We start from the raw sequence: 15591 nt of genomic DNA, 5'->3' as shown, positions 1-15591 counted from the left end.
TGTATGTGTATTTTACAATATAAACATCTAAAGATGCATTTTCTATTGTTCAGTGTTTCCTGCTATTATTTAGTGATCACATTCATTAAGAGCACTAACCAGCCGGGCACAGTGGCACATGCCTGTAATCCAATTGGGAGGCTGAGGCAGGAGGATTGCAAGTTCAAAGCAAGCCTCAGCAAAAGCAAAGTACTAAGCAATTCAGTGAGACACTGTCTCTAAATAAAATACAAAATAGGGTTGTGGATGTGGCTCAGTGGCCAAGTGCTTAGGAGTTCAATCTCTGGTACCAAAAAAAAAAAAAAAAAAGAAGCACTAATCAAAATTTGACAGCCCTGTATTTGACATTTGGATCTTCTTGCTGCATCTGTGGAAACTAAAAGCATATCACTTAGCTAAGCCTCAGTTTACTCATCTGTAACACAGGAATTATGAAATGCTTACTTACCCATTAGAGGTTGCTGTGAAATTTCAACTTGGTAAAGTCTAAATACACAGAAGAGGCTCAATAAATGTTAGCTCTGGTTTTATTTTTAAGTTTTCAAACCAATATGATTCTTGTACTTTGTATAAGGAAGACTAAAAAAAATGGGTTTAGCATAAAAAATGCCATTTGTTCATTTCTCCTTAGTCCTTCATATTACGGAGAACTATAAGACAACATGCCCTAAAACTCATTTCATATTATAGTCAAGAAATGAGCCCATGTGTTGACCACTGAGTCAATGGTTAATAATCTTAAAGTATCATACTCCAAGAGGCAACAATTTCAGAGAAGACACAATAACTTGATATATTGAAATAATTTACATATAATAATGTGTGTATAAACTTATACATGTAATTTTTATCAAGTATAACATGATCATACAAAAACATTGACTTGCAATATAGTTCACACATACCAAAGAAGGCTATTTTATTTCTATCCCTTTTACATCCTATTTTAGGCAAGATGATGAAACTCAAAAAATAACAGGAATGGACTAGTTTATAAAAACTGGGTATTTTATAAATGAAACAGATTCAGTCATCTACATCTCACAAATTCCAATCAATAAGACTTACTATACTCTCAAAATGAACTTAAATAAATTATTGTTCAATTCTAATGACATATACATTTTCACTGGTTGATAGTCCAGGTAGAAAAAGTATGTAAAGTGATTTATAAGTCAAAACATTTCATACAAAAGAATTTTTTTTGTACTGGGGATTGAACTCAGGGACACTCAAACATTGAGCCGCCTCCCCAACCCTATTCTGAATTTTATTTAGGGACAGGGTTGCTAAGCGCCTCGCAATTGCTAAGGCTGGCTTTGTACTTGAGATCCACCTGTCTCAGCCTCCCAAGCTACTGGGATTACAGGCATACATCACTGTGCCTGGCCAAAAGGAATGGTTTTAACAAAACCCTCATAATCTCAAGAGAAAAATGAATTGAAATAAAAAATTTCTGAAGCACGTGTTTTTTAAGACCATTATAAAAAATATAAAAAAGTTTAAATATGTCATAAAATAAAATTTTTTACAGATAAAGTTAAGGGGTTAAAAACTATCAAATGTATTAAAATCATCTAAAGCCCAATAAGACATAATTTATCTATATAATTTAAATTATAATGTCATATAAATATATTGCATATTATATAATATCATATAATTTAAATACAATATATTTATATAACATACTCATTTATATTAATTTACATTATATTATATATAATACATTTTTAATTATTTATATATATAATTAAAAATATATATATAAATTATATATGTAAATTTAGTATATATAAATTATATATATTAATATATAAATATATTATATATTATTGTGTATATATTTATATATTATATATAAATTATATAATATGTAATATATTTATATACTTATATATAAATTATATATTAATATATAAATATATTATATAAATTATTTATTATATAAATTATATATTTATATATAAAATATATATGATTTATACATATTTAATATAAATTATATATAATATATGAAATGCATATATATTATATACACATATAATAAAATAATATATATAAATTAAATATAAATATATATTATTTTATTATATAAAACATATATATTATATATCATATAATATATTTAGATTTATATTAATTTATATTATATTACTTATCATTGTAATGTAATTATACAATAATATAATTTCTATTATTAATAAGATAATAATATGATTATTATATTAGTATAATTTATATTAATATAATATATATGGATTATATTATAATTATATATAAATTACTTATATCATATAGATATATGTAATTCTACAATATGTAGTATATAATATATAATACATAATGTATAATATATAAATATATTATAATTTAAATTATATAGTTTAGTTCTTTGGCTTTAGATGGTTTTAATGCTTCTGATAATGTTTTATCCCTTAGTTTTATGTGTATAAATTTTTATTTTATGACAGTTCCAAGCTTTTTAGTATTTTTTTTAATGACAAACATTTATTGGTGTCACCTATGGTAGAAAAAAGTTCCTGTACCAGATGTGCATGACCCAATCGTTAAATAGAACATTTCTGAGGTGAACACACATCCTGACTCACATTTTTATATCCAGTTTTTTAAGATAACCAATTCCTCCTCTCCCTCCATTCCAAAACATGTGAGCAACTGCTAATGGAAAGCAGTAAACAGCCACTTGGGCACTAGCATTTTCAACTCCACTCTGAGGTGAAGATTCCAATTACATTTGAGACTTAAGTTCTCTCAATTTTCTCCTAATGAAAGTTCTGAGTCCAGTATTTACAGTATTACAGCACTAGCAGATCAGTATCTACAACTCGTCTCTTTCTGCTGTATCCTCTTCACCAGTCGGGGGAGGGCCTGCACTTCCATAGAGTTTGCTGATAATTGGCTGAACAATTTCTTCTAGTTCCTTCTTTTTAGCTTTGAAGTCTTCAATGTCAGCATCTTGGTGGCTTTCCAGCCATTCAATCTTTTCCTCTACAGCTTTTTCTATGATCTCCTTATCTTCAGAGGAAAGTTTGCCTCTCAACTTTTCTTTATCTCCAATCTGATTCTTCAGAGAGTAGCCATAGCTTTCCAACTCATTCCTAGTATCAATGCGCTCCTTGAGTCTTTTGTCTTCCTCAGCAACTTCTCAGCATCATTAACCATCCTTTCAATTTTTTCAGGTGTCAGGCAATTTTGGTCATTGGTAATTGTGATCTTATTTTTATTCCCTGTACCCTTGTCTTCAGCTGTCACCCAAAGAATACCATTCACATCTATCTAAAAAGTGACTTCAATCTGGGGGACCCCACAGGGAGCAGGAGGAATTCCAGTGAGATCAAATGCACCCAGAAGGTGGTTGTCTTTTGTCAGGGGTTGTTCACCTTCATAAACCTTGATTGTAACAGTCGGTTGATTATCAGAAGCTGTAGAAAAGACCTGAGACTTCTTTGTGGTTACACATTGTTCCTTGGTATCAGCTTGGTCATGACACCTCCCCAGTTTCAATACCAAGTGTCAGGGAACATACATCAAGCAGTACTAAGTCACCTGTATCTTGATCACTGGAGAGTACACCAGCCTGGACAGCGGCACCATATACAACAGCCTCATCTGGGTTTATGCCACAGGATGGCTCCTTGCCATTGAGAAATGTTTAACAAGTTGCTGAATCTTTGGAATTTGAGGAGACCCACCAACAAGAACAATCTCATCAATGTCAGAATTCTTCAAGTCAGAATCCTCCAGTACTTTCTGAACAGGCTTCATGGTAGACCAAAACAGGTCCATGTTTAGCTCTTCAAATTTTGCCTGAGTCAGGGTTTCAGAAAAGTCTTCTCCTTCACAGAAGAACTGAATTTCAATTCTTGCTTGATGTTGAGAAGACAGGGCCTGCTTGGCCTTTTCTACTTCATGCCAGAGTTTCTGCACAGCTCTGTTGTCTTTCCTAACATCTTTGCCAGACTTTTTTTTGTAGAGCTTGATGAAGCGTTCCATAACACGCTGGTCAAAGTCTTTCCCACCCAGATGAGTATCTCCATTAGTGGCCTCGACTTCGAAGACACCATTGTCAATGGTGAGAAGAGACTCAACGAAGGTTCCACCACCCAGATCAAACACCAGGATGTTCTTCTCTCCCTCCCTCTTATCCAGGCCATAAGCAATAGCAGCTGCTGTAGGCTCATTGATGATCCTAATAACATTCAGGCCAGCAATAGTTCCAGCATCTTTAGTTGCTTGCTGCTGGGCATCATTAAAATAGGTTGGTACAGTAACAACTCCATGGGTAACCTTCTTTCCCAAGTAAGCCTCAGCACTCTCTTTCATTTTAGTGAGAACCATAGCAGAAATTTCTTCTGGAGCAAAGATCTTAGTTTGCCCACCTCCAATATCAACCTGAATGTATGGTTTAGTTTTCTTTTCAACCACCTTGAAAGGCAAGAATTTGATGTCTTGCTGCACAGACGGGTCATTCCAAGTGTGGCCAAAGACCGTGTTCTCAGGATTGGAGGTGAGCTGATTCTTGACCGTATTGCCGAACAGACGTTCCTCTTCAGGGGTGAAGGCCACATAAGATGGTGTGATGCAGCTGCCCTGATCATTGGAGATGATCTCCATGTGGCCATTCTTGAACACCCTGATGCAGGAGTAAGTAGTCCCCAGGTCGATGCCAACCATAGTACACACGTCCTCCTTCTTGTCCTCCTCCTCGGCCTGTGCCACGCAGAGCACCAGCAGCACCGCAGCCACCAGAGACAGCTTCATCTTGCCATGGCTGTTGGCCACTTGCTCTGGATCAGCAGGCAGGGAAGCAGACAGCCAGAAGTTGCTGTAGGGCATGGCTGCCTGCTTCCTGGTCTTGGGGCCGCACAGGTGGCTGGGACAGCTCCTGGCAGTGCTGTGGGCACTGACGGAGGAGGCGGACCACCTCCAGGATAGGTCCAGGACTCTTCCACCCTCGTGGACAGCTCATGCCTTCCCTTACAGACTATGGGATGGGTGTACACCTAAACTTGCTCCACCCCTCTGACCTTTATTCTGATTTGCTCCGGTGCAGTATATAAGCTGTGTGTACTTCCTCATTAAACGAGATCCTGCTTGGACTTGTCTCCCTGGCCTGTCTGATTATCCTCCAGGGAGGGCTGGTGTGTGGGCAGCCAGTCGACCTTTACCTCTCTTGGCTCGTCTTGGTCGGGCGCGCTTTCCCGCTTCTCCTGCCAGTCAGGAGGAGACGGGGGCTAAAAACCCCAACAGCAGGCAATCCAGCAATAGGCTGGAGCTAAGAGCAGTGAGGTTACGGGTCTCTCACACTGAGACACCTCAACTGTGTGTGACATCTGTGTTGTCTCCGCCAATGTCTCAAACTTTTTAGTATTGAAGTGCATTTTCTTTCTACAATTGTATTGACTACCATATGTAAAAATTGACAAGTAGAATGCAATTAAATATAGATTCACAATCTTTTTGGCCACTATGTAAGTATTAAAAAGTTAAGTGAATTGCCAATGCTTCCATTGAAGCATTTGACCACTATAACAACACAAGTGATCAAAGATTCACTAGAACATTAAGTGGGAAGAAATATATTCATACCCAATCAAGATTTTTCAGGTACTTGCATTCAAAAGCATTTTATGAATCAGCACCAGGTTTGCTCCAAAATAAAGTTCATTTTCCCCTACTGCCCCTATTTGTTGAGAATAATACCATAGATTAAAGATGCATTTACATGGATCATTTTATAGAGAAAATCATTTGAAATTTAAAATTATAATACTTATTTTATACACAATTCAAAAACACAGAATTTAAAGACAATACCAGTGAGGCACTATCATTCTATATGACTAAAACACTACCATTCTATAGGACTAGCAAACAGGATACAAGGCCAAAAGGCAAAATACACACTTTGGCCTCCTATACAAAAGGGGTTCTGTCACAACATTCTTTCATAAAATAGACACAATACCACAAACTAAACAAGAAAAAAAAAACCTGAATTTTGACAACCCTACACAAACTGTGGCATTTCAAATTCAAGGTCTTGTAACTCTCCCATTTGTTTTAGCCTGAGTCCCTGGCACATTGGATTCATATCAGGCAGGCCGAGCTCCTCAGAGTTCTCTTTAGGCTCAGCAGTTGGCTGCAAAGGACAAGCTGATGTGCTGTCTGCCCCTGGAAGGGATTTTTCCACATGACTCAGGGGAGTAAGAGCTGTGCTAGGAGGCACTGCTGCTGAAGGTGAAGCTGGTCTCTCCTCAGTCCCTCTGACTTTGCTGGTCGGGGTAGGTGGTTTGTAAAATGTTGTCGCGAGATGGGGCTGCAGTATTCTGGGTGCTCTTGCAGGAGCAAGATGGTGAGAATGAGAGGACCGTCTCTCTGATGCCTCTCTTGCTGATCTGGCTGGCATGTTGGGCTGTGTGGCATCGCTGGAATGGTCACCACTAACCCTGACGCTCATTGTCACTTTTTCCTGGAGTGCACTTGGCACAATCACTGCACTCATGCCAGTTAAGTTCTTTGGTTCACATTGTTGTCCCTGAGTTGTTTTTTTTTGGAATCTGCTGATCAAAGCCATTAAATTGGGAACCAACGGTAGTAGGGGTATCTTTTCTATTAAGTCCTTCAAAGGTAAGATTCTGGCAAAACTTGTCTGAATTGACATTTCCCACATTTCTGCTGTTTCTCTCATTAGGAGAGCTTGCAAGATGGAACCTATCTACAGGCCAACAGAAACATCTGATCTTGGTGCTTGGCATAGGTCTCTGTGTATCATTTGTTGCCACATCAGATTTCAGACTAAGTGGTTTCATGGTTTTACACATATTGTCCATCTTTTGGGATGATGATTCAAGTTCTTTGTTATCTGAAAAAGAAGAGATAACTTCATGGAGCTTGGTTAATAAGGAAGTGTGGTTATTTATAAATGGGCACTCTCTCAAACAACACAGTCTGACATATTTTTTCCAACATGATTTTCTCAGTCATCTATGCAGAGGAATTAAAAATCCATACAGTATTAAAGGTACATTTTTAATTAAAGCATTACTTTTTTAAAAATTTATCTTAATCAATAGAACAAATAGCCACAAATCACATAAAATTAAAAAGAAAACACTTCCTGAAGTAATTTGTTTTAATATACTACCCATGAATTAATATTTTCTGGGTTAGAACTTTCCTGATTTCAACAGGCAGACAATGGTAACTCTAGAACAGTAACACTATTCTGACAACCAACAAATGCTATGTCCTGAATCCCAAGGACTTTGCCTGTCACTTAATCTGCTTTCCAGCTACGTTCTGTCCATACTGAGGGCAACACACCAGAGAGGATCTGGATGCTCTCCCAGCTGATCCACTAATACATGGCAACATCCTCTGATCAAAGGAAGGTTGAAGAGCTGTCAAAATTATCATTCTGCTACTGGTCCTGGTGACTCCAGATTTACTTCCTTCTCTTTCTCCTCTACTCTTGTCCCAAGTCCCTGTTTTCTCACCTAGAACCCTAGCACCTCACACTCTGACTTTGTTGCATCTACCCCAGAAGCTCCTGTTGCTAGGAAGGTGCAGCCTTCTGGCCATGATCCTCCTCTCCCTGCTGAGAAACATCAGACAACTTTGTGCCTTGCCAGTGGTCTGACGGCTTTCCAACAGCCCTGTTCATAGCCCACAGTCCTCATCCCTGCCACCTGGTCCTTCTCCCATGTCCTTGGGCAGTGGTTTGCAGATAGGTGCACACCAGCATCACTGGCAGGTTATCATCTCATCTGACCTCCTTCTTAACCTGAGGCTGCTGGCCTCTCTTCCCTGGTTCCCAGGCAGTGCTCATGTGATCTGCTGCCCTGGGCCCTTCTTCACATTGATAGAAGGGAGCTGAGCCATTGTGGTTGGATGAGCATTTTTACAATCCTGCAGAACTTCTAGCACCATGAAGAGTGCAGGCTCTGCAGCCGGCTGCCTGGGTGCTGGCTTAGCTCCTGCTCCAGTTCTGCCCTGACCAAGTCTAGTGCACTAGCCCTACCTGCCTTCTTCTGTCAAGACAGACTCCGATGTGGAGATATGATGGCATGTGGTGTTGATGATCTACTAAAGAAAAGGCTCAGAATTACCTGGTATGTCATGAAAACTTTAAAATATTTTAAAATCATTTATTGTTATTACTATACCTAACTGGGAATCCAATTTCACTGGACAGTGAAAAAAGGTTACATTTAGGAATGAGACAGGATGAGGTTCAAATCCTGAATCAACAATAATTTAGGGACATGACTCTTGGCATTATTAACCTTCCTCCGACTGTTAGCTATGGCTTAAATGAGGCCAAGTTTCATAGCACAGAAGTGCTAATAAGATCAAATCAGATAAATGGAATCAGTGAGTCCAGTGCTTTTCTTCACAGAGAGGTAATGGACTCCCTTTGTTTTCAGACTTTCTCAGGCTACACGCATTGATATTTCATTAATTTTATATATCAGATTTAACATATATGGCTAGATGTTGAAAAAATTCAGATTTAGCTCTACTAAAGCAGTAACGAATGGAAGGTTTTCAATCCCCTTACCAGAAACCATTCACTGAAATAAAATGATCAAAAAACAGTGAACAAAAGGACTGGAGCCAAGAAAATGGAAGACATGTGTGCTTAATGTGCTAAAGGTAGGCCACAGGTAAAGGGACATCAAAAAACTTTAGGAGTCAATTTTTTTGTTTCAGGAGTCCAGCTATTTTCTACTTTGACTTTAATTGATGACAAAGAAGTAAAGGTGAAAACAAATTTCAGAAAGAGAACAAAAATAATTTTTGAATTTCAAGATATCTTTTCACAAGAAAGAAACAAAGCATGACATTCATTTAAGTGACATTCATTAATCTTTTTCAATGGCTAGCAAAGTTAACTAATAAAACCTTAAAGTTTGAACTTACCTCAATTAATTCACCTTTTTTTTTGAATGAATAAGAATTGTAGATGGACACAGTATTTTTATCTTTATTTATTTATTTTTATATGGTACTGATGATCCAACCCAGGGTCTCACACATGCCGAGGCAAGCGTTTTACCACTGAGCTACAAGCCCAGCCCTCACCTTGGTTTTTAATCATGACTTCTTGGCAAGGTTTGAAATATGCAAACATATATGTTACATGACTACTCACCAATGAGGCATGCATCCCATTTTTCCAATGCATTTTGCTTACATTCTGATTCCTCAAATGATGTAGCCGATTCAAAATTTTCAATTTCAATATCTGCAGTGTGGATATCCTATTGAGACAAGAAAAGTTTTAAACTAAAAGCAAAACACATCTCAAAACAAACAGTTCAAAGACTATTAACTTGTTAACATAAACATCACAAATTTAATGCAATACTATAATGGTCAAAACTCACTTGCTTTGTAGAAAAATATTGTGACTTTGTGGAATGTTCTGTTGATATCATGGGTTTGGAAGGAGAGCTTTTATCCACCCGAGGTGCAATAATATTTGTACTACATGAAACATTTTGTGGCTCTAGGGACCCATTGAAGATCATCTGTGTGTTGGTAATGAGGAACTCTACCAACAGGGCCTGATTGTCATATGCAGCAAGGGAGGAGGAGATGGTACCAGGAGTGGTTGTAGGCCTGGGCCTCATGAGACAGGGTCCAAATACCACCCCCAAGTTTTTTGAGTTCATCAGATTTTCTTCAGAATGGTCTACAACCCTGAAAAGAAGAACACATAAAGTGTATGAGATTTGCCTATTAAAGGTCCTTAATGGTAGTTTACTATGACTTGAGAAGGGTGGAGAAAACACAGGCTACAGAAGACTACAAAACATTTGTCAAGGGTCAAGTTTTGTGGGTCTAGGGAAAGAATCATTTGTTTCATTATGATACTTACCACACACCAAACTGAGTTTTTGAGTATTATATTAGGATAAAATGCATGTAAGTAGAAGGAACTATTGAACTCTTAGTAGCAGAAGGAAGAAAAACACCCCTAAAAATTGCTCCATCTTTGTATGTGGTATATACTCCCCATTTCTTATACAGGAAACTGAAACATCACTGTCAACTTCTCTCTCACTGCCCAGTTAGGTTTCTTTTTAAAAAATATTTTTAGCTAGAGAGGGACACAATATCTTTATTTTATTTATTTATTTTTATGCAGTGCTGAGTATCAAACCCAGTGTCTCACATGTGCTAGGCAAGTGTTGTACCACTAGCCACAATCCCAGCCGCCCACAGCTATTTTTCTAGCCTAGATGATTCTCTCTCCTGAACATCTCTCTGTTCTATTTCCACTATCAATGTTTTTGTTCTGGTTTTACTTCAAACACTCTCAGCTTGTTATTTCTATGACTATCCAAGGAGATGTGTCTCTGCCTGGTTTAGCTATCAGGATGATACTAGATTCATGTATGGGTAAAGAAGCTGTGAGATATATATATATATATATATATATATATATATATATATATATATATATATATATATATATGGAGAGAGAGAGAGAGAGAGTGTGTTAATGGGGTAGTTTTGCTATGTGTCTTTCAGAGGATTCATCACTGATGTATAGAAATGCATTTGATATATGGGTATTGATTTTATATCCTGCTACTTTGCCAAATTCATTTATTATTCTAGAAGTTTTCTGGTGGAGTTTTTTGGATCCTCCAAGTATAAAATCATGTCGTTGGCTACTAGAAAAAGGATAATGGTGTACTTTGGTTATATACAGGTCTGTCCCCCAAGTGGATGGGCCCACAAATAGCAGAAACCCTGTATTTCCATCCTAGTTTCCCCAACCAGAGCCTGGCACACAGGAGGCATCTGAGGGAACCATGTTTGCTGAATAAACATGTATTCAAGGTCTCCCTTTCCCAACATGTAATAAAAACATCCTAAAAATCATTTTTAAATCATACCACAATAATATAAATGTTCTGAATACTATTACCCTGTACAATTAAAAATGGTTAAGACGGTATAAAAATTCTTACCGCTTAAGATGGATGATAAGGTAATGTAGAGTGTTAAAATTGGACGGTGGCAATTGTCTTAGAAGGTCCTTGGTTTTGAGAAGAATTTGGTTGATTTCTATATATGTGTGTTGTCTTCAGAATTGTCCCTTTTGGTGTTCTGTTCTTGGTTAATATGTTGGATGACATTTGCAAGCTCCATAAATTCCTGGTACCATCAGAATAAAACCAATGGTTCTGGTAGCTGAAGAAATAAAATTATATTAAAATTATCTTTGGGCTGAGGTTGTGGCTCAGAGGTAGAGCATTTGTCCAGCACATGTGGGGACCTCGGGTTGATCCTCAGCACCACATAAAAATTAATAATTAATTAATAATCCAGCTACAACCAAAAAATAAATATGTTTAAAAAATCTTCTACCTGTTTTTTTTTTTTTTTGTTAAAGACAACTATAAGTGAGAGTTACTCAAATAATTTAGTATGTCCCTTTAGATAACAAAATCTAAAGTCAATCTGTATTTATTTATTTCTTTTTCAGTACTGGGGATTGAACCAGGACCTCAAGCATGCTAGGCAAGCACTCTAGTACTGAGCTTCATCCCTGCCCATAAAATATATGTGTTTGGTAGAGAAGTGACTTAGAAGCAAATCAAAATCATCACTATAAATTATATTTATGTTAATAACAAATTAATAGATAATGAGTGAAATTCTAAACTTTAAATGAAGTTTAAACTTCAAGCTTCATGATGGGATTTTAAAACTCTTCATCTGTATCCTAAACACATTATATTTACATCTGCCCCCCAAATAGCATGATCTTCAGCTGTTTTACTGGAACAAACCAAGGATAGTGCACTAAATCAATAAAATGAATCTGAAAAGGCACAGATTTTATGTAAGGGGTAAAAATATCAAAGTGCTACATGGCCCATATTTTACTTGGGCAAGAATGAAGATCAGCACAAGATAATATGAACTACAAAAACATACTGTCAACATCTCATGAAACTTTAAAACAGGCTGATTTGCCATGAATAGATTTTTTTAAAAAAAAGTTCTTACAACAAATATCCACTGCCATAATGAATTTCAATGTTTCTACTGATCTACAATAGAAAATTCAGTGAACCGTTAGCTACCTGATGTCCTATAATATCTGTGGAAAGTTAGGGTGTTGCCCTGTGATCAGTTACTATCTTCACCACTCTGGGATCTGAAGCAAGTCACTTACCCTCTTGGAGCTTTAGGTCAATGAGTCAAATAAAGGCTACTCCCTGACATATTGCAAGAATTGAGCACACTTTCCCAAATGAAAGTCTCAGACATACAAAATTCCTCAACAGAATCAAGTTTATTGTATTGGACTCTATTCATCTCCTCTCCCTGACTGACCAAATGAGACTAAGGATGACACATTATGAGACTTACAGTCATTCAAAGGTATCAACCTCCATTTCTCAGTTGAGGGGTCTGTAGAATGTGATTAAAGAGTTTTCAATGCTTTCCTGGGCTAACATTGTAGATCTAGCAATTTATACTTAATTTCTTTCCGTCCTGAAACCCCACTAAAATACAGTAGGCTCATAAGGACTAGGAAAATAGAGAAAACAAAAAGCAACAATTCACAAGTAGAAGAGCAGATGAACAAGTCCTGATGCAGCATTTCCAAGAGAGCTGACCCCTTGTCACTCAACATGATTTTCAGAGTCCTAAAGGGACGTGGACAATCACTACCACGTCCTCTGATCTTGGGTTAGGTTGCAGGTGGGCCAGCTGAGAAAGCTTAGCTCTCTATAGAATCCTGTCTCCACTCCATGCACTAGAGCAATCTCCTTCCCAAAACTCTGGAAATTTTTTCTCTGGGCAATGGGATACAGAGGCTCTCTGCATCGAGGCAATGCCAAACATAAGAAACAAAGAGGTAACTGTCTTCAAATGGGGATATGTTGGCTATATACACACTGAAAGCACAGATCCTACAGTCATCTTACACACCCTGGCTCCCACAGTATCGGTACTGTATCTCTAGGCAAGGAAGAAACCCTTTCCTGGTGGGACTGGGGTTGTAGCCCAGTGGTAGTGCACTCATCAGGCATGTGTGAGGCACTAGGTTTGATCCTCAGCACCACATAAAAATAAATAAATAAACTAAAGGTATTGGGTCCAACTACAATTTAAAAAAAAAATGCCTTCCCAGGAGGATCACACCAGTGCCAGAACAGGGAACTAGAGACATGTGGTTAGGCATATACCAAATAGTCCACCTAGACCGCTTTATAGTAAAGTTGAAAGTTTTAAAAAGCCTTGATGTGTTCAAGTGCTTCCAAAGCAATTTCAAGTCCAAACTCCAATGTAACTAGACACCATGAAAGACAAAAATCAAAATGGGTAGAAAAAGAACACATTGAAGGTCTAAAATGATGCTGTCAATATGCTGGCAACTAGTCAGATATGGTGAAAGAGTACTGGAAATGAAACTGATCTAAATTGAGATGTGCTCTAAATGAAAAATAGATACCAGATTTCAAAGAAGAAGACCTCCAATACAAATAAATAAATAAACAAAATACCTCATAATTTAAAATACTAGATACTCAAAATGTTAAATGATATATTAAAATTTGCTTCACCTAATTTTTAATTTTTATGTTGCTATAGAAAATTTAACGTTATATATGAGGGTCACATTGTATTTCTAGAGAGGTTAGAGGCTAAATAGAGAAAAGAACCCTTAACAAGTAAAATCTATGAATATCCACAATAAAAGAGCATCATATAATCATTTAAAAAATGTTATCAAAGGAATAGAAAATCAGACTTCTTGAAAATTAAAACATGATCTCACGAATGGAGTAATTTACATTAGCCAAGAAGAAAAAGACAAGGAAATGTCTTAGAAAGGTTTTGAAGAAAAAAAGAACAATACAGGAAAGGTAAGGGAACTAGAGAACATGTATGCTTGCCAAGCATGTGCAAGACCCTGAATTTTTAATTCCCAGGAGTACAAACAACAAACTTATAAATGTTTATATGTGTGTTTGTGTATGTGCACACACACACACACACACATCTCCAAGAGCTTCAAGTACAAATTACAAAGACAGAGGGTGGGTGGGGAAATGGGCAATAAAAATCAAGAAAATTCCAAGAACTAAAGTGCTCACAACTGACAGAGCTCATGGAGTGACCAGAATACTGGATGGAAATATATCCACATCAAAGTACATCATTATAAAATCTTAGAATAATGGGGGGGGGGGAATGACATAGTCTATACCAATGAAAAATATGAAATATAAAATATTTTTGCTCTTTTTATTTGATGGTAGATTTAGAATAAAAGTTTAACCTGTTGAAGGTATAATTTTAGCACTTCACAGATGTCATGTGAAGTAAATTCGGACAGATCTACTAAATGCCTTCCGTTTTCAAGAGCTTGACACAGTATTGTAGTTTTTACCTTGTTGCCACTGACGTGATAAATTCCCTTGAAGAGAAAAGCAAACAGTATGCAATATTTTAATTTAGTACAAAGAGCTAAATACAGACATCTAAACAAAGTTGATGGATCTACTTCAATTTTTATTAGTATTTTAAAAAATACAAATTGAAGTCAAATAAATTAACATTTTCCAAATAAATGTGAATAAATTCAGTTACTACAAATGGAGAGTGCTGAGTTTCTTGAAGTCTCTTTTTTCATTAAAACAAATCACAAAGGCATTTATGGTTTTAGAGTTTAAAAAGTTAACAACATACTTGTAAACACAAGGCTGTCTTTTCAATCTCTGATACACACATTTTTATTATGAAAGGAATGCCATCTGGCTCCTTTTTGGCATTGTGTGAGACTTCTGCTCCAAATAAGTGTGTTTTCCCCCAAAGTTTCCGATGACCGCAAATGATGGTTAAGTTTGCCATGCATTTTTTATGGCAAACAAGAAGACACTATAAGAAAATGATAGTTGAAAACTGATTGACTCACCTTAAAATTATTCACAACTAAGCAAAGTACAAGCAGACTAATAACGACAAAAATAAGTTAAAAAATACTACTTGTGGTTTGTGAATTACATTTAACAGCAAAACAAAGTAGAAAACTATAGAAATAAACTGTGGGACTTTATTAAAAATGTACTGGCAGAGCCAGGTGTGATGCCATATGGCATATGATTCCAGCTACTTGAGGGGTTGAAACAGGAAGATCACAAGTTGAAGGCCAGCCCAATCTAGCAAGACCCCTTTTTAAAACACAATTTTAAGAAGGGGTAGAGTGCTTGCCTGGCATGTGCAAGACCCTGAATTTAGTTCCCAGGAGTACAAACAACAAATTTATATATATATTTATACATGTGTTTGTGTGTGTGTGAGGACCACATTGTTCCCCCCAGTTATGTTTGGCTGGAGGGTCCCACACAATTTTGATTCGGCCTCTAAACTGGCTGAGTGGTTGTGTTTATGAGGTGGTTATTTTATTCAGTTGTGCGCAAAATCAAGGTTGTATAGATAAGCTTCCATGTGTTCTCCTGGACCAAGGGAGAAATATATATATATGCACATATAATACCAAATGAAGTCCTAATGTTGTTTCTTTCT

The 15591-nt window shown here is 36.7% G+C and overlaps 1 protein-coding gene and 1 pseudogene across 1 annotated transcript in view; both read right to left on the bottom strand.

The window, feature by feature from the left end:
* Positions 1-2674: 2674 nt before the first annotated feature.
* On the bottom strand, positions 2675-4785 carry LOC124108714 (endoplasmic reticulum chaperone BiP-like; annotated as a pseudogene).
* Positions 4786-6034: 1249 nt separating this feature from the next.
* LOC124108666 (rho GTPase-activating protein 29-like) overlaps positions 6035-15591 on the bottom strand; it is a 52827-nt gene continuing 43270 nt past the window's right edge. Inside the window, 7 exon segments of the mRNA XM_046467148.1 lie at positions 6035-6198; positions 9182-9290; positions 9417-9732; positions 11013-11124; positions 11127-11235; positions 14345-14482; positions 14755-14943. Of these exon segments, the coding sequence (XP_046323104.1) occupies positions 6035-6198; positions 9182-9290; positions 9417-9732; positions 11013-11124; positions 11127-11235; positions 14345-14482; positions 14755-14943 (1137 nt within the window).

Source organism: Marmota monax, unplaced genomic scaffold (genome assembly GCF_021218885.2).
Source record: "Marmota monax isolate L192 unplaced genomic scaffold, Marmota_monax_Labrador192_F-V1.1 WCK01_AAM20220418_F8-fsc00181, whole genome shotgun sequence".
Classification (NCBI taxonomy): Eukaryota; Metazoa; Chordata; class Mammalia; order Rodentia; family Sciuridae; genus Marmota; species Marmota monax.
This window is presented reverse-complemented; position numbering and strand designations above follow the sequence as displayed.